Source organism: Lissotriton helveticus, chromosome 10, assembly GCF_964261635.1.
Source record: "Lissotriton helveticus chromosome 10, aLisHel1.1, whole genome shotgun sequence".
Classification (NCBI taxonomy): domain Eukaryota; kingdom Metazoa; phylum Chordata; class Amphibia; order Caudata; family Salamandridae; genus Lissotriton; species Lissotriton helveticus.
Genome location: NC_136071.1, coordinates 27,029,027 through 27,053,457, shown reverse-complemented (window position 1 = coordinate 27,053,457; position 24,431 = coordinate 27,029,027). Strand labels below are relative to the sequence as shown.

The 24,431-nt window shown below is 46.3% G+C and overlaps 1 protein-coding gene across 1 annotated transcript in view; it reads left to right on the top strand.

The window, feature by feature from the left end:
- Positions 1–24,431, top strand: part of LOC144785007 (deoxyribonuclease-1-like) — a 95,879-nt gene that overhangs the window by 19,028 nt on the left and 52,420 nt on the right. The window contains exons 3-6 of the mRNA XM_078664126.1: positions 4,276–4,364; positions 8,565–8,651; positions 9,421–9,536; positions 23,882–23,994. Of these exons, the coding sequence (XP_078520252.1) occupies positions 4,276–4,364; positions 8,565–8,651; positions 9,421–9,536; positions 23,882–23,994 (405 nt within the window). The remainder of the gene's footprint in view (positions 1–4,275; positions 4,365–8,564; positions 8,652–9,420; positions 9,537–23,881; positions 23,995–24,431) is intronic.

The following is a 24,431-nucleotide window of genomic DNA, read 5'->3' as shown; positions in this document are numbered from 1 at the left end:
CTAGATTCTGCTAAGCAATGCTTCCTAAATTATGCTACGCTCTGCTAAGCAATGTTTTGCTATGTTATGCTAGACTCTGCTAAGCAATGCTTGCTAAATTATGCTAGGCTCTGCTAGGCAATGTTTTGCTATGTTATGCTAGGCTCTGCTAAGCAATGCTTTGCTATGTTATGCTAGGCTCCCCTAAGCAATGCTTTGTTATGTTATGCTCTGCCTAGCAATGCTTTGCTATGTTATGCTAGGCTCTGATAAGCAATACTTTGCTATGTTATGCTAGGCTCTGCTAAGCAATGCTTTGTTATGTTATGCTAGGCTCTGCGAGGCAATGCTTTGCTATGCTATGCTAGGCTCTGCTAAGCAATGTTTTTTATGTTATGCTAGCCTGAGCAATGCTTCGTTATGTTATGCTAGGCTCTGCTAAGTAATACTTTGCTGTGTTATACTAGGCCGAGCAATGCTTTGCTATGTTATGCTAAGCTCCGCTCAACAATGCTTTGCTCTGTTATGCTAGGCTCTGCTAATCAATGCTCGTAAATTATGCTAGGCTCTGCTAAGCAATGCTTTGCTATGTTATGATAGACTCTGCTAAGCAATCCATGCTAAATAATGCTAGGCTCTGCTAAGCATTTTTTGCTATGTTAAGCTAGGCCCTGCTAAGCAATGCTTTGCTATGTTCTGCTAGGCTCTGCTAAGCAATGCTTTGCTATGTTATGCTAGGCTCTGATAAGCAATGCTTTGCTATGTTATGCTAGGCTCTGCTAAGCAATGTTTTGCTATGTTGTGCTAGGCTCTACTAAGCAATGTTGTCTATGTTATGCTAGGCTAAGCAATGCTTTGCTATGTTATGTTAGGCTCTGCTAAGCAATGCTTTGCTATGTTATGCTAGGCTCTGCTTAGCAATGCTTTGCTATGTTATGCTAGGCTCTGCTAAGCAATGGTTTTCAATATTATGCTGGGCTGAGCAATGCTTTGCTATGCTAGACTGTGATGATCAATGCTTTACTTCCTTGTGCTGAGTTAGGTTATTTAAGGCTGTGCAATCAATGCCATATTATATTATGCTGTGCAAGCTGTGATATGTTATGTTGTGGTATTCTATGTTATGTTGCTAGGCAACGTTAAGTAATGCCTTCTTCTGATGTATTATTTTAAGTTGTGTTGATTAGGCTGTGCAGATTTATACTATGTTATGCTATCTATGTTATGCTATGATATGTTTGGCTTTGTTATGTTAGGTTGTGTTACGTTAGGTTCTGTTGTTACCCTATGCTGAGCAGAGCTGTGCTAGGCTATGCTTTATCATGCAGCGCTATGCTACGTATACAGACGCCAAGGATGCTTTCGCCAGGAGGTTATCCTTCCAAGACCAGCTCACTTACAAGCATCAGCCAATATTACCTCCAGCCTCCCTCCAAGCTAGAAAGTATCTGAGAAGAGAGGGCAAGGATTGGATGAGCAAGCGCCGGAGGCTGGTGGATCAACCAGGAACAGAGCTCATAGAGGCCTCAGAAAGAGACAAGCAGGCGCTGTGGTGTAAGCAGAGGTATGTCACAACCCACCCCCAGTGCAATGACTCACCGCTGCAGTGACCAGGGACACCCCCTGACCCTACCCCGTCCCCTGGGCAGGTTCACTATTCCAACTCCAGCCCTCCCAGTGAAGAGGTGCCTCCCTGTAATGCCTGTCACAGCTGTGCTGGCCTCTCTTGCACCTGATTACAGAGGGCAGGCTTCTCTGTGTGACAAACTAATGTTCAAGGAAGCTCGGAGCCCCCAGAGCACAGTACAGTGACTTCCGGAAGAGGCCCTCTGAGGCTGCACACACCCAGGCATTGCGTCATCACTGTTTACTTTTAGCGCTGCCTGCTGTCGGGGTTTATTTTTTTTGGTAGGCGTTCCACCGCAACACCCATTGTTTTTTACGCTGCCCCCTATTTACAAGGGTGGCGTAAATAGGAGGCAGCGCCAAAATTAAGAGAAAAACCTGGTCTTAAGTTGGCGAAACGAGAAGAAATCCTTTATTTCTCCTTGTTTTAGCTTTTTCCATGTGTGCTGCACAAGGCTGCACACGTGGAAAAAGCAAAATGCCTTGGATTTTTTTATGTGTAGGGAGGTGACACTTCCTGCACATAAACAATTCTTTAAAAAAAATGACATTTTGTAACCTCCATGTGTTCTGCATTAAACAGCACACCTTGAAGTGACAACATGGCATTTCAGGATTGTTTATGTGCAGGAAGGGACACCTTCCTACACATAAACAATCCTCCCCTGCACGCAGGCACCCTTGCACTATGGAGCAAGGGTGCCTGCGTCGGCACAACACTGCTAAGTTTAGCGCCAGCGCAAGGAGAAACACAAGGCTGCACCATATCCTTGTACATATGGTGCAGCCTTGCGTTTCTGAAGTGTCGGAGTGAGGCGTTAAGCCATGACGGCTAACGCCTCACTCCGCCACATCCTTGTGCATATGCCCCTGAATTTCGACTGTTTACAAAATCCACACAAAGGTGCCATTCCAGTGTAGTACAACCATCTCTCACCCCAAGGGTGACGTGGGAGCAGACAGTTTTTTATAAGGGGCTTTGAGGATCACAGTCAATGACACAACATCTGTGCAGTCATGAGAAGCTCTGAATCAGGGAAACACCAGTTTGCATTGAGTGCTGTACAAGTGCAGAGCTTGGGAGAGTCAAACAAGCATTTGCAATGCAATCGGTCTCGCCTTTTGGCCATGTAAGCCTTTAGCCATGAAGCAGATTGTCAGCAGCTGGGGGCCAGGAGCAGTTCCACCAGGATGAGGGGAAGGCAAACAGCACTCTAAAAGGGCCATGCTGTGTTTTTTAATAGCCAAATAAAGAAAGAAGGAGTGGCAGGGTGACAAAGTTGTCTTGACATAGAAGAAAGACTAATAAAGCAAGTGATTTCGAGCCGTGTAAGTCTAAAAACTTTACATTGCAGAAGTTCCACGTTGCCTTATACAAATTTATAGATAATTATACCACTAGTAAATAAACATTTCAAGGCTCGGTTCGTGCGCGGGATCCAAGATGGGCCTTCGGATTCGCTTTCGATCTTTCTGCCCTGAGTGAGGAACACCCAGAGATGTGTCGTACCTCATCTGGACACCTCTGGAACCTTAAAAGAATAAAGAATAAAATGATGTCAACGGTGGGATTTAGTGAGGCATCCAGGGAGAAGGTAAGAAGACCTTGGGAAACATCCTTTACATCGCGGTGGGTACACAGCGATGCAGTTGCAATGCAGCCGTTACAACGTAAGTCGTTACATCGACTTGCGCTGGATGGTGCTATAACCTAAGGAATAATAAGATTTACTATTCCAACACCTTCCTTACTATACGTAGACTAGTGTTGGAATAGTACATTTTACTATTCCTAAGTCCAGCGCCCTCCAGCGCAAGTCGTTGTAGTAAAAACTGCAAAGTAACATACCGCGATCATTTTGATCGCATTGTTACATCATATATTCGAACACCATGCATGCCTTGTGACCGCCCGATGAGATGGAGGTTTTGGGGCCGCACTCGGATTCTCTAAACATCTCTATAGACCGGGGGTGACCCCGCTCCCAGGGCACTGGCCAGCAACTCCAGGGAGACCACTCCAGGAAAGGGTGGTCCACGACTGAAGCAAAGGGGGGGGTCTACAGCTAAACGCGATAAAACTGAAAGTCCACCTGAGAAGGTCAGGAGGCAAATCCCTCCAAAAGAGTTATTATTTTACAAGCTTTACTCTACCATTCAACCACTGGCCTTACCTTCTTAGACGTCACCCGATGGGGAAACATCCTTTACAACGGAACCGCTACAACGCGGTACCGTTACGACGCAGTTTTAACAACGAAAGTCGTTACAACGACTTTCGCTGGAGTTCGCTCTAGGATAGGGGATAGTTTAATTTACTATCCAACACCTTCCCTACTATCCACGGGGACTGGTGTTGGAATAGTAAATTAAACTATTCACTATCAGCGCCCCCCCAACGCAAGTCGTTGTAACGACTTGCGTTGTTAAAACTGAGTCGTAAGGGGACGCGTTGTAACGGTACGCGTTGTACCATCATACATCCACCCAATGTCATGCTAGTTTGGAGATGCAGGGTCTGTGTTTACGCTGAGGTGTCCTTGCACTCTCCACGAATGGCTGATGCTGATTGGACAAAAAGGAGTCCTTGGTCCTTGGAAGAAGGGTCCTTGGACACAGGACATTTCCCATCCAACTTTCTAACATGTTCGATGCATTTTCTCTGCACAGATCCTGGTGCGGTGCGACATCAGCCTCATCCAGGAGGTCCGTGACTCCAAAGGGGAGGTCGTCCCGGCGCTGATTAAGGAGATGAACAGGTAACCGCGTCCATGGGTGGGTGAGGTGGGAGTTTGCGCTCATCTAGTATCCATGTGACAGTCCAGACTTCCTTGCAATGGAGATCTCTGCACCCAGGCCATTCTGATGTTCTTCAAATGTCCAACCAGGAACACAAATTGACATCAAATGCTTTACCTTTTTAAGACATAATCCATTATTGTCCAACTAAGCCTGTAGGAATGAATTAGACAGTGGCCTTGGTTTTAGCAATAAAACAGCCTTTAATATTTGTAACTACTAAACAATAGTGATGTGTAGTCCAGCACGTGCAAAGACCCAGACTTGGGCTTTTAATGTGAAAATAAAACTCAGTGTTTATTTAGTTATTTATAAAATTTTATATAGCACGGACTTGATCCCGAAGGATATCAGAGCGCTTTACAATTATAGGGAAAGGTAAGAAATCAAAACATGAGTCTAACATGGGGAGTATAATAGGCATTGAATCCAATAGTGCGCACATAACCGCTCATTTATGAAACCTGAGTGAACGAGGAGAGGGCGATATGATGGAGCATAGTGCCAGGACACCGTACGGTAACAGTGCGCTTTACAAATGTCAAAAAATAAAAAATAAAAAAAATTATATAAGGGGAGTATGTGAGATAATCATATACAAGAATTATAACCAATACCAAAATAATAATCGATACATGAGTCAAATGTGGCGTCTAATAGGCATTGTTGAAGGTGCTCAGGTGACCCTCCCTGTCACTAGTCGGTCCTGATTGGAGGAATCCCTTTTCTGATCAGGGTTACACTCGTGGCACATGTTGACAGGTGAACCCCTAGAGTGCCAGTGACAAGGTTCATGGTCTTTGCATTATATCTGCTTGGGTAATGTGAGCTGCAAACCAGCAGTATCATGTGCAGAAGGGTGGCATTCTGAAATCAGGACCTGAGCTCAAAGGTAGTTCTCTCTTTAATTGCCACCTCCATACACTTCATTTAGGGGGTCTTGGTCCACTTAAATCTGCTCCAGTTAATCCTAGGGAACTTAAAATACCTGCCAAAGGGTGACGACAGAACTATGAGACTTCACTAGCGAGAGCCACGGTGGATCCGCACGCTGAGCCAATCCCGGGCTTGATGATCACTTGACTGGTAGTAAGCAAGTTTGATTCAAAGCGTCTGTCTTAAAATAATATTTTGTCTCTTGATTTTGCCCTTCACTTTCGTTTGTTCTCTTAACTTTCTCTAATCTGTGTTTTTCTTGGTTTAGTCTACTAATTTGTTGAGCTGCAAATTTGTTTATCATACGTTTGGAAATTATGAACAAATGTTGACGTTATCACAATTGTACCTTTTCCTTTTAGAGTAAAGGTTAGTCTTTCTTTTATGTCTAAAATCTTCCACTGTGATATACTACATTAGAAGAATGAACTCTATATGTTTTTCAATGTATTCACTGTTCTATTATTGGTATCTAATGATATATGTTTTTGTAGCTGAAGAGAAGTATGTGTCCTGTAACTGGACCCAGGATTCAGAACCCTTGACCTTCTTTATAGATTAAAAAACTGCAATTATATAAATGTTTTAATTATGGGCACTTCTGGATTCCTACATATGTCACTGATAAAAGGCAAAGTCAACTTGGTGGTCCAGTTGCTGCCTCCCAAGGCTGGATATTGTTGGATACATTTTGGGTGTTTTCTGAATCACTTCATATTTACCTTGCCGAAGAGCAGGCGTAGCCTTGAAACTTGTCCAATGGCCAAGGAATGGTTTTTATTGGAGATGGCTTTATAGCAGCGATAGCCTTTATTTATGTGGCTCTCGGCTCAGTACAGCTTATATCACCTGTCTCTTTACCGAAGAATTGAAAGTCATGTTTCATGAGCTGACTAGATTTTGAACTTGAATCATATGGAAATATTTTGACTGGTACCTTTCACATCATTGAAAACACGTGAAAACCCAATGTGATGAATTCTTTTGAACATTATAGTTATTCTGCTGAAGGCGGTTTCTTGACACTGAAAGAAGATTTACTCAAAATTCCTTTGAAATGTTGGGTGGGATTCCTGTGTTATTGATTGTAGGCTGATATGGTGTGCAAACGCTGCTCCGTCAACCATCCATTGCGTCTACTGGACATCATCTAATAGTGCCAATTGTCTTCCAACCACAGTATTCTTCAGTAGGGAAGGGACGTCAGGCCAGATGTACGAAACCGCTTGTGTGCGATTTACTAATAGCGAATTTTTGAGATTCGCTATTAGGAAATCACAAACTGCAATGTATAACAGTGTGTTTGATACTGTTAGCGATTCGCAGTGGGTCGCAAACGGACCTGCCTCATTAATATTCATGGGGCCGGTTGCAATTTGCAGCCCATTGTGAATGGCTGCAATCACAGGGACGGTGGCCTGCTGAGGTCAGCAGACCACCATGTCTGTGATTGCTTTTTAAATTAAGCAATATTTCTTTTTGTAATGCAGCCCATTTTCCTTAAAGGAAAACAGGATGCATTTGAAAATAGAAATGAAAAGCTACCTTTTCATTTTTTAAGAGTAGGCAGTGGTCCATGGTAACTGGAAATGTTTTTTTGGCCGCATTTCTAGTCGCAAAACATTCATACATAACAGTGCTATTAGTATTAGGAAAGGACACCTTAAACACGCCCATTCCTAATACCGAATCGCAAAAGCAAAATGTGATTCAATAACCGAGCCGCATTTTGCCTTCTGTACATGGCAAAATGCATTTTACCGGTCGCAAACTGCAAAGGCTCGTTTCCGACCGGTAAAATGCTTCGTAGAGCTGGCCCGTCATCCCTTACTTTTAAGATACCCCGGCCGTGATTACAAGTTGGGCAGTTAATTCCATCCAATGCGTAAATCCCTGTTTACACACAGGATGGAATTAGGAGTTTGGTTTTATTTAACGCAACTGATAATTATCGGATGTGTTAACTAACCCAACATTAGTTACATTTCGGTAGGTCGAACCATATGGATTTTGGTGTGTTAAAAACCAAAATCTGCATGTTATTCCCCAATAACTCGTAATAGGCGCTACTTATCGCACCAGATAAACAATGAAACCCGGGGTATTGTTATTTACCAGGTGCGATAAATATTAACTTTGCTTGTAATCCGGACCCTTCTCTCTTCTTCTATAATTTATCTCCGTCAGTGGGAGTGGGAACGTCTTCAAGCTGAACCTATCACAATACAAAGGGATGGAATGACGCCCTCATATGTACGCCCCACTATTTACCTGATTGCTGGGGAGAAGATCTTAGCCCTCAAACTTTCATTGCTTAGATGAAAAGAAAGGGCGGCTTCCTCCTAAATCTCTAGTGCAAATTGCATCTAGTGGTTCCTGTTTTTTGAGGATATGTATCCTTGGAGGCATCTCTGCCACCTTCCGTCAGCCGCGGTTTGATGGCCATGTTGTGTCCTCTACCTCTTCTCCAGACAAGAGTCCATACAATCTACCCTCCCACAGTTTCACGGTTCGATCCCTGGCTCCAGCGGCAGCTCAGCTCAGCACCATGTGACTCTGGGCAATAGCTCACTTAATTAACACACCGGCCCCCAGCGCCTTGAGACCCGAAAGGGTGAGTAGTCCACGCTTTACAAATACAAATACGAATTTTCACCGTATGCCCTGAAGTGGCATAGAAGACAGATTCTGCAAGGGTATCACAGCTACATCCTCTTGTATCACATGTGGGTTGAGACCTTTCACGGTGGTGCCCGCCGCCAATACACGGTCAATAGAACACCGTAGACTACAAGATGACCTCGCTGGGGATTATTGCGTTCTTATATAGCGTGTAGCTACCCCTAAGGTTTCCCAGCACTTAGAGGACAGGTAGAAAAGCTTGGAGAAGATCGCTAAACAGCCAGGTCTTCAATTCTTTACGGAAGATCGATAAGGAGGCACGGCATCTCAAAGACTCGGGGAGGGAGTTCCATAATCGGGGACCCAAAAAGGAGAAGGAGCGGCCGCCCATCCGGGATGGTGGACTGCAAACAGAAACATTCCTGGGTGGACCAGTGATCCTGAATATGCAGGCCCAGCAAACTGCCCACGGCAATGTGAGGCTGGGGGTTCAACCTCCACTGGAAATGGTTAAGAAACTTAATGCAGGACACAGGGTTGAGGGGCGATCAGAGAAAACAGGAATACTGAGGAACTTACGCTGTGTTTTCTCCCCTCGGCAGGTACGATGCCTACCACAAATACCGCTACCTGGAGAGCAAGCGGCTTGGGCGGAACAGCTACAAGGAGCAGTATGTCTTCATCTACAGGTAGAGCACTCCCTCCGTCCTGGCATCTCATTCTGGTTCTAGTTGGCTCATGTAAACCTGAGATCCTCTATAAAAATCCTAATTGCCTTGAGAGAACATCTTAATAAATATGATCCAGAAGAAAACTGAACCAGCTCAGTTTGTTTTCTTGCAGTCCTGAAACTCCTACCCTTGTGTTCCTCACCCAGGGCCTGATTCACAGAACTAACTTAAGACAAAATCCTAAACTTGCTACCATTTTGGTATTCACAGAAGGAACTTACTCATTTCGGCATTCACAGAAGGCACTTACTCATTTCGGTATTCACAGAAGTTGGGAGTCCTAACTTTAGGACTCCTAAATGCCTTCCGTGAATACCGAAAGTCTTAAAGTCAGGATTTTTTTCAGTTTAGGAGTAGTAAAGTTAGGACTCCTAACTTCTGTGAATACCGAAATGGTAGTAAGTTTAGGATTTTGTCTTAAGTTAAATCTGTGAATCGGGCCCCCAGAGTCTACCTGGAAAAGAAGACAGGAGGTGTTTAATCCACCGAGTCAGCTCATGCGGGTAGTGAAGATATGTTATGTTATGATGCATTTATAGCGCGCACGGATACTCAAGAGTGTCCCGGCGTGAAGTGCTATTGTCAGAAGGTGAGGAGGCTAAGCATACCTAGGCTTAAGATATCCACTTGGGTGGGACCGGGCTGTATATTTGCAATGTTTGGAGTTATCACAGTTTCCAGCAAGCTCACCTTAAATTCTGAGGTTTTGTTTCTTCCTTTTCAATAGGCCAGACGTGGTGGAGGTGACGGACACGTACCAGTACGTGCAGGGTCAGGAAGACCACGAGGAGGATGCTTTCGCCCGAGAGCCTTTCATTGTTCGCTTCTACTCTCCAAAAACAGGTGCCTCCAGGGTAGGAAATGCGGGCTGGTCAGAACAAACCAACAGCAGATCCGATGAAGAGGATATATTGTCAGTCAGTCAGCAGCGTACAAGGCACACGCACACCATGGGAAGCGCCTTCACCACTTATTAAAATCTATATTCAGAAGATAGACCTTGGTGTTAGACAATAGTGCTTGAGTATTGCGAGGAGCTATGTGTGGGTCAGACTGTGGGGATGTACGTTGTTACGACGCGTGGTATTACCACGCGGTCCGTTACAATGCGTATTTTACAACGCAAGTCGTTACCACGACTTGCGCTGTAGGGGTGCGGACTTAGTAATAGTTTAATTTACTATTCCAACTGCAGCCTACGTACAGAAGGGAAGGTGTTGGAATAGTAAATCTACTATTCCTTGTCCTTTAGCGCCCTCCAGCGCAAGTCATGGTTACGACTTGTGTTCTAAAATACGCGTTGTAACGGTACTGCGGGGTAACATCCGCGTCGTAAAGGATGTCCCCGTACTGTGGTGCCAGTTTCAGTGTGGAGGGAGGACACCCTAAACAACTGTTACCATCGGGGGCGGTGCAAGCAAATATCCAACTGTGAGTAAGTGAGTGTGTGAGAAAGAGTGTGATAGCGGGGGCATGAGTGAGCAAGCGAGCAAGAGTGAAAATGGTGGAATACGTAAGCAGGTGCATGAGGCAGTCGTATGTTTCCTAAGGTGTCAGAAGCTTTTGTGGGACCCAGGCCACTAAAGGCATGACAGGCCTCCCTCTGACGCATGAACACCCTATCTGAGGAAATGGGGTGTATCATATGGTGCCGTTGTGCGGCCTCACTGTGTAATACACCTAGCAACCTCTTTAGTTACAGTATGTTTCATTTGTGAAACCTTTAGCTCAACCCTGGGGCTGTGGCTCTGGGCAGGCTAAAGTAATACGCGTTGAGCATTTAAACAGCACAAAAACCATTAAAAAAGAAATACACAAGAGACCAAAGAAATCCGACACTTATTTATAAAAATAGATTGGGTTTTATATCATTATTGACACCAAAAATGAAAAAGATCCACCAGAGGGTTCGAGAGATATGGAACTTACAAGGCGCAGTAAATATGAACCTTTTACTCAGCGGCGATTAAGCACTGGCAAATTCAACAAATTTGACACTTGGAAACTCTTTTGAAGAAAACTTTGGCAAGTATCAAGGGGGTTATCTTAGGTGACCAACTTCTGCAGGGAGCCAGTCAGAGGGAACCAGCAAGGCCCTCAGAAACAGTTACCTCCATTAAAAAAACTGCAGTCACTTCCAGTAATTGTATCCCCTTGCCATATGGAAGTGGTCCTGATGCAAGGGATAAAAGTTGCTAAAAATGCTCAAGGATGCTGTGGAGGCGTGGCAGTGGATGGAGGTCTTCCTGAGACTACTCCTGAATCCACAGGCTTGGTGAGGCAGTCCTGACCCCTGGGGCTGATGTCTTTCGGAGTAACCGCAAGCCTGGCAGCAGTCCAGTTGTCTGGTATCACGTTACTGAGGAATCCTTGTTTGGGTGATAACTCGCCTTCTGGGTGACCACCCCGTACTCTGACAACTCTTCTGGGTCCAGCAGTCTCAGGGGCAACTTTTGGGAGTAGGGTTCTGGCCCCTAGTGCTGCACGGCAGCGAAGAGCGTTGATTACAAGATTTGAGCTACCAACTCGCCCCAGCAGGCGTCTTCAGATGTTGTGGCCTTGTGCTGGAAACAGGTGGTCAGCCAACTGACCCTTGAGTCTCTTGCTTTGGCTCGGCTCCAGAGTCACCTTCTGCATGAGCAGGACAAAGCAGGCACAGCCCCTTCTCTTTTACAAGCCACCAGGTTCAGCAGGTGCAGTCCACGTCGGTGCAGACTACCTTAACCAGGTCCTTGGTCCAGCAGGGCAGTCCTTCCTCTGTTCTCTTCTCCAGTCCATTGAGACCTGGGTTCTGGGGGCCAGGGGTGGCCTTGTTATGTTCAGGAAATGCCCTCAGGGGAGGTCGTAGTAACTATCCAATGGGCTGCTGGGTTCCCTCCCTCTCGATGACTACTTCTTGCAAAGTGTGGCATCTAGCAATCACAGAAGGCTCTGTTCTGCCCCCTCTCAAGATGGCAGAACCCCTCTCTAAGCGTGTAGAGTTCCCGAACCCAACTCAGAGGTGTGACTACCAACTCCTGAAAAAACAGTTTGACAACTGGTTTCCCCTCTCCTGTCCCTGGTGCCAGCCTGTCTGTCTAAACAACAGAGCAGTCCCTCTTCCAAGTGTTCCCCATTTCCCTTTCAAAGGCATCTTCTCTTTTGAAGCTCTCCTTTGGGGCCAAAACCGTATGACTTCCTTTCAGGGTGAGTTAACACCTCTCTCCCCGCATGTTTCTTCTAGTGTCTCCTTTCCCGGGAGTCATTCACACATCTCCCCAGGAGGGCGAAGGCTGTCTGTGAGGACAGTCCTTGTTTGCAACCGTAATCGGGCACTCACTGGAAACCTTTGGCAACTAAAGAAGCAACTTCTACGGTTGCAGTTTGCCCACCAGTGACGTTAAATCTGAATTAACTCTTAAATCAGAATAAATTCACAAATTCTTTTGATACCTTGCAGTACCAACTTTAGTAATCCCATTAAGACGTTAGCTGGGCTGAGATGTCAGCCTGTAACTCTGTACTTGCCTATGGGGCTACTACCCTTTCCACAGAAAGAATGGCAATTTAGGGTTTTTACTGCTGGCCTTGCAAACGTACATGTTACACTTCTTAATATAGAGAACCCTGACTTAAAGCTCCAGAGGCTACCTTATGGGTGAGCTATATATATATTAACAAGCATTGGAAATGCAATAGGTCTCGCATTAGGAAAGTTTGAGCAATTGGTATTGTAAATGACACTTTTTTTATTTATGTGTTGGTTTTGAAAATAGCAAAAGTAATAGCTTTGTCAGTTACAATGTCAATAGTTTGAACTTTCGCAAATGTGACACCTATAGCATTTGTAATGCAATGTGTGTTGTCTTTACGTGACTTAGATGTATTGATATTGCAAATAACAATGGCTTTTAATTTTGTAAATAATTAATACTTAAATAACATTTATTGTAATTTATAATGGCAATAGCTTAAACGTTTGTAAATTAATTTTGTGAAGATTATGTTCAGTGTATTTTATTGTGACGAAAATCCAAGAACATTGCATTTGCACCTGGTGGTGGATGTGGTGGTGGTGGGTGTGGTGGATGTGGTGGTGGATGTGGTGGTGGATGCGGTGGTGGTGCATGTGGTGGATGTGGTGGTGGTGGATGTGGTGGTGGATGTGGGGGTGGATGTCATGGTGGATGTGGAGGTGATGGTGGATGTGGTGGATGTGGTGGTGGATGCGGTGGTGGTGGTGGATGCGGTGGATGTGGTGGTGGATGTGGTGGTGGTGCATGTGGTGGATGTGGTGGTGGATGTCATGGTGGATGTGGAGGTGATGGTGGATGTGGTGGATGCGGTGGTGGATGCGGTGGATGTGGTGGTGGTGGATGTGGTGGTGGATGCAGTGGTGGTGGTGGATGTGGTGGTGGTGGATGGGGTGGTGGATGTGGCGGTGGATGTCATGGTGGATGTGGAGGTGATGGTGGATGTGGTGGTGGATGTGGTGGTGGATGTGGTGGTGATGTTGGATGTGGTGGTGGATGTGGTGGTGGATGTGGTGGTGGATGCGGTGGTGGATGCGGTGGATGTGGTTGTGGTGGATGCGGTGGTGGTGGTGGATGCGGTGGATGTGGTGGTGGATGTGGTGGTGGATGTGGTGGTGATGGTGGATGTGGTGGTGTTCAGTGGGAATTTGCCGGACAATTTACATTAAGATGTTTTATACTTCATGGACATTTTCAGGGTTGTCTTTGCTTTGTTGTGAAAACTAAAGGGCAGACTCTAAAAGTATCCGATTGCAGGCGAGGAGCCCTTAACGCTGGGGGCCAGGAGCCCCTCCGGGTTCTCATAATAATCAGCCACGGATCAAAGCAGCGCCTGGGCGGAAAACAAAGAGAACCCCGTGGAGACCTCCAAGCGCCTTTGATTTCAAGCAATGCCTGCTGCAGGGGTGGGCCCGTTGCGAACAGCATGGCGGAATTAATTCAATTCAATGGTGTGGCCAACAGTGATGGGGAGGGGCAGGGAGGGAAGGGGGCGAAGGGGGCAAGGGTAAATATGGACATGGAGGGGGTCGGATGAGGGAAAGAAGAGAGGATATTGAAGGCAGGGACGAATGACGTGTTTAGAAGAGAGAGGAAACGAGAAGGGAGGGCTGAAGTGAGGGGGAGGAGGAAGGGGATGAAAGGATGCTGAAAGGCGGAGTAGGAGTAGAGGTTACGAAAAGAATGAAGGAAAAGAGGTCAAGCAAAGGCATGAAGCAACTGAAGGACAGAGGGGAGGCAGAGAAGGGGGGGGGGGGAGGAGAAATGCGACAAATGTTTTGGGTAAAAAAAAAAAGAGAGATGGAGGGAAGGCAGGGGAGGGGGGAGAAGAAATGCGACAAATGTTTTTTTTGTTGTACTTTATATTTGCCTGGCTATATACATATATTCAAGCATGTACTCCATTAGGTAGGCATGGCTGTGGAGAGGTCAGTAGCACGTCAGGCATCGGCAAACCTTTTGGTCAGATTGGGAAATTAAAACAAGTTAAAACGGTGAGCCACCGTTCTGAAAGTAAATGCGCACATGGTGTACTGCAAATGAAAACAAGCAGCTCATTAGGAGTGGTGGGGGCGGGCACAGAGAGACAAGGGGGGAGTGGATGCTGGAGGGGGAGGTGTGCTGGGAGAGAGAGTGGCGCTCTTCTGCCCCTACTTTCAAAGCTGCCATGACGATGCGACACGGCGGGCAGGGGAGGGGGCGGAGCGGGTAAAACAATAAATAAACACGACGGCTGGACGAGAGAGAAGGGGTGGGGGGAGGAGAAATGCGACACGGCGGGCAGGAGAGGAGGGGGCGGAGCTGGGGGAGGCTGTGAGATGTGCACGCGCTTTTAAGCTCTAAGCGCACGCGCATTGAGCTTAAAAGTCACGGGCACTGCAAGGAATCGCCACGATTCCTTGCAAGTTAGTTAAAGAGTGGTTAAGCCCCCATAGTCTCGCAAGCTCGATGCGCATGCGCATCGACAGGCGAGACCTAAAAAGCGAGGACTGGTCTTTGCCATTACCTTAAATAGCAAAGTCGAGTTAGCAGCTTAAAACTGCTCGACCAGTCTGCAGCGGCAGTCTGGGAGACATGTTTCACCTTGTCACACACAGGGTAGCACAACAAGTGCTGCAGCGCAAGAGAAACACTTCAACTTACAGGCCCTATGTACCTGTATCTCATAAATGAGACCACATACTGGGGGCCTCATTTATGATAAATGACCCATCGCTGCGTGAAAGCAGCGATGCGTCACTTTTCACTGCACCCTCCTTGCGACATTCCTGATGCGTCATATTTAATGTATGACGCATCATGTCGCAAGGAGTTACAGATACGTCTGTATTTCTGACGTATCTGTATGGCGCAAAAGTGACGCATTGCTGGAGTGTGTCACAAAAGTGACGCAACTCCAGCAATGCGTCCTTTCACATGGGGCAAGCCCCATGTGAAAGGGTCTGTGTCAGTCTTACGCCTGCTGTGAGGCAGGCGCAAGATTTTGACGCAACGCCGTCCTAAAAGTGACGCCGTGAAATCTAATAGATTTCACTGCGTCACTTCTACGACCCTTCCTTGCGTCAATACGCCCCCCTTGCATACATTATACCTGGCGCAGGTATAATGTGGCGCAGGGGTTTACAAAGTGACGCATCTACCTAGATGCGTCACTTTGTAAATATGACTCAACAAGGCGCATTTTTTACGCCACTGGTGCGTCACAAAAAGTGACGCACCGGCGGCGTAAAAGTGACGCATAACCTCATAAATGAGGCCCCAGGGACTTAGAATAGTATATGCTTAATTGGCTTCTCCCCAATTGGCATAGCTCAACTTACCTCTAAGGTCAGAGGACATGCACGGAGTCCTGATTAACAGGGCTCAAGGCATTTCGGAGCCATTACATTAGTACCAAGAAGCCACAATGGGGGCAAAAAGTGGGGGTGAAATCTGCAAAAAGGTTGTTTCCTCACACTTTGTTCAAAAGAAAAACAAACTTCTGTAATACATTAAAAGGCAGTTCAAGTTTTTGGAGCCATCTAGTGGTGACTGGCATGACCTGCATCATCATGAATATATACTTAGCAGAGACAGTGCTGGGCCCTAAGAAGAGCAGGGCTTGGGCAAAAAACCCTGGCTGCTCACCACTTATGATAGCCCAAGACTACTCAGATGCAGGTCTGGCGCTTGGCACGGGCAGGGTGGACAGCTGCCCAAGGCCCGCACTGTGCTCAACAACCTAAGGCCCCACACCCCTACCTGTGGGTGTAGTCCCACCAACCATCACATATTTTGCTGGTTCATCCTGACATCATGGCTCCTATGTCCTGTCCCACTGTCCGATCACAGGCGTTACGGGACACTCATTGTCTCACATTTTTTTTTTCTCCGCCCGACTTTACCCTGTCGAAGGACAAGGAACTTTCGCTCTTTCGGTCCTTCATGAGCTATGAAAAAGGTGCTTGTCTGGACAGTGGTCCGACTGGACCCAGCCATATGCAAATCAGTCTTGACCCTGCGCCCCATGGGAACAGTCCAGCCCGAAATGCCAGGCCCCTTGATTGATTGATTGTGGGTTTCTAAAGCGCTAGAATCGACTCCCGAAGGAGTATCTCTGCTCTGAAGACCGCTGGGGAACCTGTCCTGGCTTTCCCTGTGAGATGATCCCTTCTGGGTATTTCCAGGGTGAAACCAGGCATCCCCGGCGTATGTGGGGGCCGTTGTGGAGATGAGGCAAGCTAATGCCCAGAGTTGCCGAGTGTGTTCCCTGGTTAGAGTAGGCACCGAGGCGAGAATTATCGAGTCCGTTGACCCTGGTCCAAGACCCTGCCGCGTCGGGAATTGAACCCTGGTCCCGGGCCGTCCTCTGCTTACGGGTCTGCTGCCTCTAACCAGTGAGCCACACCACTCCTTGGAACCGGTTTCGGGGTATCACCCCTCATCAGCCAGGATAGCTTGACTCCTGAGGCACAGTGAACAAGAGACCCATGTCTGGGCATACCCTTCCTCTTAGAGCGACAAATATAGAAAGCTGACAGAAGTCCGGGAGAGTATTATTTGCCCAGGATCAATCAGTTTGTTGAAATTAGCAGACCTGAGACTGCATCACACTGCTGCATGCTGCAAAGGCTTTCACTGAAAGAAGGGAGAGGAACCGGAAGAGGGTGCATGGATGGTGAGGAATGTTCAGAGAGGAGATTTTGAAAGAGGTGAATGGACTTTCAAAGGAAGGAACCTGGAAGGGGGCAGTGTGTGAGAGGGGCGTCCAGTCAGATGGGGGAAGCCCCTCCCCTCCTTCAAGGCAGGAAGCTCGATGTGTGTGACAATTAGGTGAAACATAATTAAATGATGTCTTGAGAAGGCACTGGCTGTTCATAAAGAATTGGAACTGCAACCGAAAGAAAGAAAAACATGAAACACTTGCAACTGTGCCACCATTCCACAGGAAACCCCACACAGAAACATGAAAAACAGAACAAAGACCAAAGTTCCATGTTCTGAAAGAAATAGCTATTTAAGGCCTCTCATTGGCTGGTGCATGAGGTTACAATGATGCACCAGGTTACAGACATTTATGATCTTTGGCCCCACAGAGCAGAGCTAGCCCTCAGAATGCACAGAACTTACTGGCCCAACCCCTGCGGATGTATGACATTACAACGCATGCTTTTACATCGCATGCCTTTACAACGCGGTTTTTACAACGCAAACCTTTACAACGCATAGCGCTTTGGGGTGCTGGATAGTGAATAGTTTAATTTACTATTCCAACTCCAGTCCCCGTGGACACTAGGGAAGGTGTTGGATAGTAAATTAAACGTATTCCCTATCCTAGAGCGCCCCCCCAGCCCAATGCGTTGTAATCGTTTGCGTTGTAAAAGTTGCGTCGTAAAGGAGGTTTCCCAACCCCTGCCAATCCGAGCGATGCTCGGGCTGGACAGAACTTTCAGGCTGAGCCCTCACACCACAGGGGTAAACCTCAAGCTATGTAAATGTTACAGGCCCAACCCCTCACGCCCCTGCCATCAGAACTATGTCATGGGCTGGACAGAACTTTCAGGCTGAGCCCTCTCCCCGCAGAGGCATTCAAGGGAGAAGCCAGAAAACTAAAATATCCCCCACTATGAACCAAAGGTCCGATGGCACCAAGCAAGTGACTCCAAACCTCCGTAGAAGAGCTCCCTTGTCACTTCCATCCAAGCATTTATCCATCATCATTTCACCCTTCATCTACCTGCTGATATCCACCATTCTGTTATCTACCCATTCTTCCACTCATCATTCAATATGTCACCATTCCATCCCTCCATTGGCCATTTAATCCATCTATCTATACTTTCACACACCCATCATCTATGCATGCATTCATCCATGCATCTATCCGTCATTTGGCTTACCCATCCATCAATAATGCCTTTCAGCCATCAATTGTTCTTTTTGTCCATCCATCATCCCTCCATCCTCTCAGATTTCCATTTAATCTATCATTCATCCATTCATCCAGCTACGCATACTTTCACTCACTCATACACCCACCCAGCCATCCATCCTCTCACTCACTCATCCACACAATTTTGTACCCACTCATAAACCCAAACTTTTACCCACTCATCCTTTCACTCATCAATTCTTTCACACACCCATCCATCTTTTAACCCATTCATCTAATCATTCTATCCATCCTTTTACCCACCCATCCTTTCATCCTCTAATCCATCCACTCGCCACCTTTCTCTCCCTTTTCTAGAAACCCACTTTCTTTCTTCCTTTTAGTTAATTATGCTCTCTTCTTGCCAAGTTGCAGATAAGAGGTTCAAAAAATCAGCACCCCAGCTGTAGCTGCTACAGTGGTAGCTTCACTACGCCCCTCGTGGTATTCCTCAAGTTACGCAGATTTTACAGGCTCAGGCCCCAGACAGCAGGGCTGCCCCTCAAGTTAAACAGACTCAGGTATAGACTACTGTGCCTCGCGTTGCATGAGCCGTACAGCTTCGAGCTCCAGGGAAGTCCCTTGTGCAAGACACAGCTTAAAGCCTCCAGCAGCAGAGACATCCCTAGTGCAAGCTCATTTTACAGGCTGTGACAGCAGATCTATCTCTTGGGTACAGAGCAGGACAGGGGGGGGGGGTGTCCACGCGAGCCTGCAGCTTTCATTGAACCGGAACCAGGCTAGACTTAGTGACAGGTGCTGACTTTGTCCCAGTGCTGGCCCCAGGGACACTTTGTTCATAAACCTGCAGGTGAGGTATCTTACTTTCAGCTCCAGCTACGCCCAACACAAATGCCTCACTTAAAGGGCCAATAGCACTACTTTTGCTCAAGTCTCTTCCTGTCTGGGAGCTAGCTAGAGCCTATCACCTTGATGACAGGAAACAAAGGCAAGATGCTTGTCACTTTATAGGCGTTGAAGAGTTAAATTAAGATTTGGTCAGTTTTTTCCAATTTTGTTTGGTTTTCTAAGCTTTATATATAAGCAATATGGATACACGCTAAGAATGTTAGAACAATCTGTCTGTATTAGTAATATAACTGTTTATAAACAAGTTACTAATAAGTCTTTATTACTACCCGAAGGAACCCTTTTCAACAAACCTAGAATAAGGAAAGATTCAGAAAAATACAGGAAGGTATCCAACTTTTGCTTTGCAGTTTGCATGCAGCTCCTTGATGCCAGGACATATTTCTCTGAGCTATATTCCAAGGATTGTAATGTGTGAGCTACATGCCACCCTGGATTTCTGCAACTGAAGTAGTAACCCAGTGAAATATTTACATTAAAAAAAATCTGTGGTTTGTCCGTTACACTGTCCACTTTGGAGCAGGTACATTAACCTTCTAAGGTACTTATGAGTCAACTCTGTGACTAGACTGACTACAGATTTTCCAACAAGTGCACTGACCACCAGAGTTCTCTTACCCAGTGGTCAAAGTGGGGGGGATCTGAGAGGCCGACGAGCCCCTGCTTTTTGTAAAAATCCAACCGTCCTGGGGCTGTTAATTCCGAGAGTTGAAATCAGGGCTCGAGTCGGGGTACCACGCGGGTGGACAGCGTCCACCCACTTATTTTACCGGGAGCTCGATAACTGGAGCAAATGGAGCCACACATTCACTCTTTGGCCTCTCTGGGGCGAGATCGGAGCTTATTCAGAACGCTGCTCACGCGCTGGCTTCTCTGATGCAATCGCATCTAAGGGGTGAGCGAGGGGAGGCAATGAGTCTGATGGTGCAAGCCACCTTTCGTGACGTCACTTCCTGTCGTGATGTCAGCGTCCCCCCCCCCTTCTTTTTTTAGGACTTGTGCTCTAGTTGAAATGCTCCAGCTGAAATATATTGCAGGAAGTCTCCTGTGCTGTGAAACTGTGGGAGCCACAGACAGCTAAACAAGCCTTGTATTTAGGGTGCTTGCTTTCGAGAAAGAAATGTAAATGTGCTCAAATGCTTGCCTTTGATTGATGGGATCACTTGAAGCTTCTGGATGACAGATTTATTCTTTTTGAGAGATAGTGTGAGGAGGTTTCCGTGTAAGCTAAGACAGTTATGAAAAAAAATGTACACTACACACAGTCTGGGTGTAACTAAAATCTATATTTTGGAAACACTTTTCTATCTTAAACTTTTTTGCAGATTTGTTAGCAGCCTATCTTATGCTGTGTTATGCAAATGTAAAATAATTGCATACATGTTCCCAGTGCTTTCTGTCACAGACAGGGACCTTGTAGCACGAAACATACACACGTCACTATTCTCCACTGCACCAAGCAGACTCTAGGGCAGAATTCTTCAATCTGTGGGACGCGCCCCCCTAGGGGGGGCGCTACACCGTCTCAGGTGGGGCGCGCACTCCTCCGTAAATCTCACCTTTGTCCTCTACTGATTGAAGAAACAAACGGCAGAGTGGAACTGCAGGGACCCGAAGTAGGGGTGAAAACCATTAAAGCCTCATTAACAAGAAAAAGGTATTTTAAAGTCCTGTGAAATACTCGGGGCTGTGTGCACAGGAAGCTGTCTCATCCAGGCTGCCACACACTGGGTTTAATTCCTACAACTGAAATGCTTTACCTGCAGTGGGAGGCAAGGAGCCCCCTTTCTAAAACTGGAAGCAACTATTTCAGAGCAGAGGAGACTCCTTGCCTCACACTGCAGATGACATGAATGTCTGTTACTTGCTTTCAGTTTTAGCAGAGAAGGCTTCCTGCCTCTCACTGCAGCTGAAGCATTTCAGCTCTAGGAATTTAACCCCGTCCAGGGAGGGACAGCTCTTCCCAGAAAGGTGACAATGTTGCTTTTTAAATTACACTGGCAGGAGCACAATGATCACAGGGCTAAAAGGGCTTTAAGTTGCCAAAAGACAAATCCCAGTCAGGTGTTTAAACAGCCTGCAAATTGCTTCTCTTGACACTAAATATGGGTTATAAAGAAGTATGTATTCATTTATGATGTGACTTTTCTGTCTTTGTTCCCTTTTATTATCAGTCATATCATTCAGGCAGCCCTAAAACACAATTTGAAGTGCTCTCTATTTATATTTGCCGTTCAGAGTATGCACTGATGAGTGCTGAAAATAGAGCTTTAGGTGACTGCTTATTTTTGTACCACCTGGGACATCAAAATAATGAGCTGGGAACCCTAATCATAAAACTGGAAGTTTGTTGCAAGATCAGCCCAGTATTTATTTCCTCCACCCCGGTCCCTGGTTAATGCCATAATAGCAATAGTTTAACTTATATCTGAAACCCTGCGCTGCCGTCAATAGCACTCTGAGTTACTGCAAGTGTTTGGAAATGCACCCTGCATCTAGACAACTTGCTCCTCATTCTCGCCCTTCACTTACATGCTCACCCTGCACTCACAGCGATCACAATTCCCTCACACTGACCCCCATGCACTCACACCATTCACCCTGCACTCAGTGATCACCCTGCTCTCACAATGCACTTGCACGGTTTCCCCTGTACCTCAACCTGCAGCCACACAAGCACACTACCCACCCTGCACTCATGTGACACTTCACTCACCTGTCCCCCTAAACGGTTCAATCTGCAATCTCACTTAAACAAGCCCATCACTAGCCATGCATTCATTAGTCCCACTCTGCACTAACATGCACACCCAAATTCATATGGTCACCTCACTCACCCTGCAGTCACTCCACTTACTCTACTCTCACACTGTTGCATACCTCACTGTGCACTCACATGAGCACTCCTGCCACCCTCACAGCACAGAGGGTTAATGTCCCTGCTACAAAGAAGGTGTACCATGCAGATCAAAGAACTGAGGGGCATGTGTTCAAGGAAGTTGCGGAGTGAGGCGTTAGCAGTCATGGGTTAAGGCCTATCTCCGCACACTTAAGAAACGGAAGGCTGCACCATATTTACAACAATATGGGGCAGCCTTGCGTTTCCCCTGCGCTGGGGCTACACTTAGCAGTGTAGCGCCAATGCAGACACCATTGCGCCATAGTGCAAAGGTGTCTGGGGCAGGGAAAATATTGTTTATGTTCAGGAGGGGGACCTTCCTGTACATAAACAATCTTTAAATGCCATTTGTCTCACTTCCATGTGCGCTGCTTAATGCAGCACACACAGAAATTACAAAATGGATTTTTTTTTAAAGAGTACAAATACAAGGCATTTTGCTTTTTCCATGTGTGCTGCACAAGGCAGCACACATGGATGAATCAAAAATGAGGAGAAATAATGCATTTCTCCTAGTTTCGCCAGCTTAAGACCCGGTGTTCCCCTGTTCTTAATTTTAACGCTGCCTCACTTTTACGCTGCCCTTGTAAATAGGGCGCAACATCAAAATCAGTGCCTGTTGCAGAGGGACGCCCACTGCAACACCCACTGCCCACCCTTTCACGCTAAGCATAGTATGAAAGAGGCCCGTATTTACAAGGCAGCGTTAAGCCAAGTTAAGTGGCTTAACTCTGCTGTGTAAATACGGCAATGCCCCTATCACCACCACAACGTCGTAAAAAGTGACGGTGTGGTGTCTATAGGTGCTTGTACATATGCCCCTGAGTATGATGAAACTATGAGTAGCACTATAAAAAAATTATATGTTTGCCAGAAAGGTGCTATAGAGAGATGAGGTGCATTGTTGGTGAGTGGTAGTGAGGGAATTCATGGAGAAGGGGGAAACACTCATTGTTTTGAACATCATTTGCCGGATATGGCCAGGGAATATGCGGGTGGCGGTCGATTATGTAGTGTACCAGATTCCAGAAATTTCTGTCAGGTGGTGGGGGGGCCCGACATTTAAAAAAATTGAGCTGGGGGGGCTCAACCTTCAAAAGTTTGAAGACCTCTGCTCTAGGGGGACATCTTACACAGCGCCAGGACGCCTTTGGGCAGCAGCGCGCTTTATAAATGTCAATAACATTAATAGGATTGAATTCTGCTGCCCTCTGGTGCAGGGTATTAACTAATAGAGGTTTCATAATCTACGAGAGTGCATTTCCCAACTTGCTTGCATTTAATTTTCATTTAAATTGTGTGTTATTTTATATGTAGTTACCTGAAGGTTTAAGACAGAAATGTCACAGAATGTTTTGGTTTTTTTAGCCACGCCTTTAACCACGCCCTCGCGCTCACTCACCCCACCCTCACTGCTTGCAGCATCACAGTTCCTTTACTGTGTTAATGCACTTCGACTGCTGCTCATACCTCTATTGTTCCACAAAACTTGGAGGTACATAAAAATCTCTGTAGCAGGTGCCTTAACCTCATGATATTTTACACGTTTGTGACAGGTGAGGTAAAACACATTTACTAGCACATTTGCCCTTGTCTTTACGGCAGAGTTTTTAGTTGTTTTTAATGCATATTTTACTGCCAAATTCTGCTCCTCATGGCTCCACCTCCTTTTAATGCAAGTCCTTCACCTTCAGTTTATGGAATCCTGAGGTATATTTGTTCCATGTCCAGCACTGCTCGAGTTCCACTGGTCTTACAGGCTCATACTCCAAGCTAGACCTCAGATTACACACGTACCTTACAGGTTCAGGGCTCAGGCAGCAGTGTCAGCTCTCATGTTCCCTTTACAGGCCTGCCCCTGAGGCAGCACAAATGCATTTACATGAAAGGAAGTACGGGGCTCACGCACGCTACCACAGCGCCCTCTGCTGGCTATATAAGGTTTTGCACTTACATCTGACAATGTCATCCTGTTGTGGTTTCTTTCTTTCCACAGTTATCAAAGACTTCGTGCTGGTGTCTCTGCACGCGTGCCCCCGGGACGCCGCCAAGGAAATCCACAAGCTTTTCCGGGTCATCGAAGAAGTGCGAGAGAAATGGAAGACGGAGGTAGAGCGTCAGTAGCATGGTGCAGGGGGATGGGAATAGTGGACTGTTTAAATGATGGCAGAGTTTAATTTTGCTGTTTTTCAATTCAAACAAAAACACAGCTTTAAAAAAAGATTAGAAAAGTGTTTGTAGAAATTTAAAAAAATATAAAAGAAAAATCATAATCAGCTTGGGTAAGGAGGAATCTGTTGCCAGTACATTACTGTCACATCTCCCATGTCCATGTGTAATGTGCTTCTCCAGGTGAAGTTTTTAGGGCGAGGCCTCCGCCCACGTAAGTGGGAGGAGTTTCGAGATCCTAATGTTAAAGAAGAGAAAAAAAAGTATCTCCTAGGGCTTTGGCGAGACAAATTCCACACATTCCTTAGCGTGTTCTGTCATCTGGCCAGTGATTTGTCTTCGTTGTGTTGTCGTTTTAATAGGCTTGAAGTGATAGG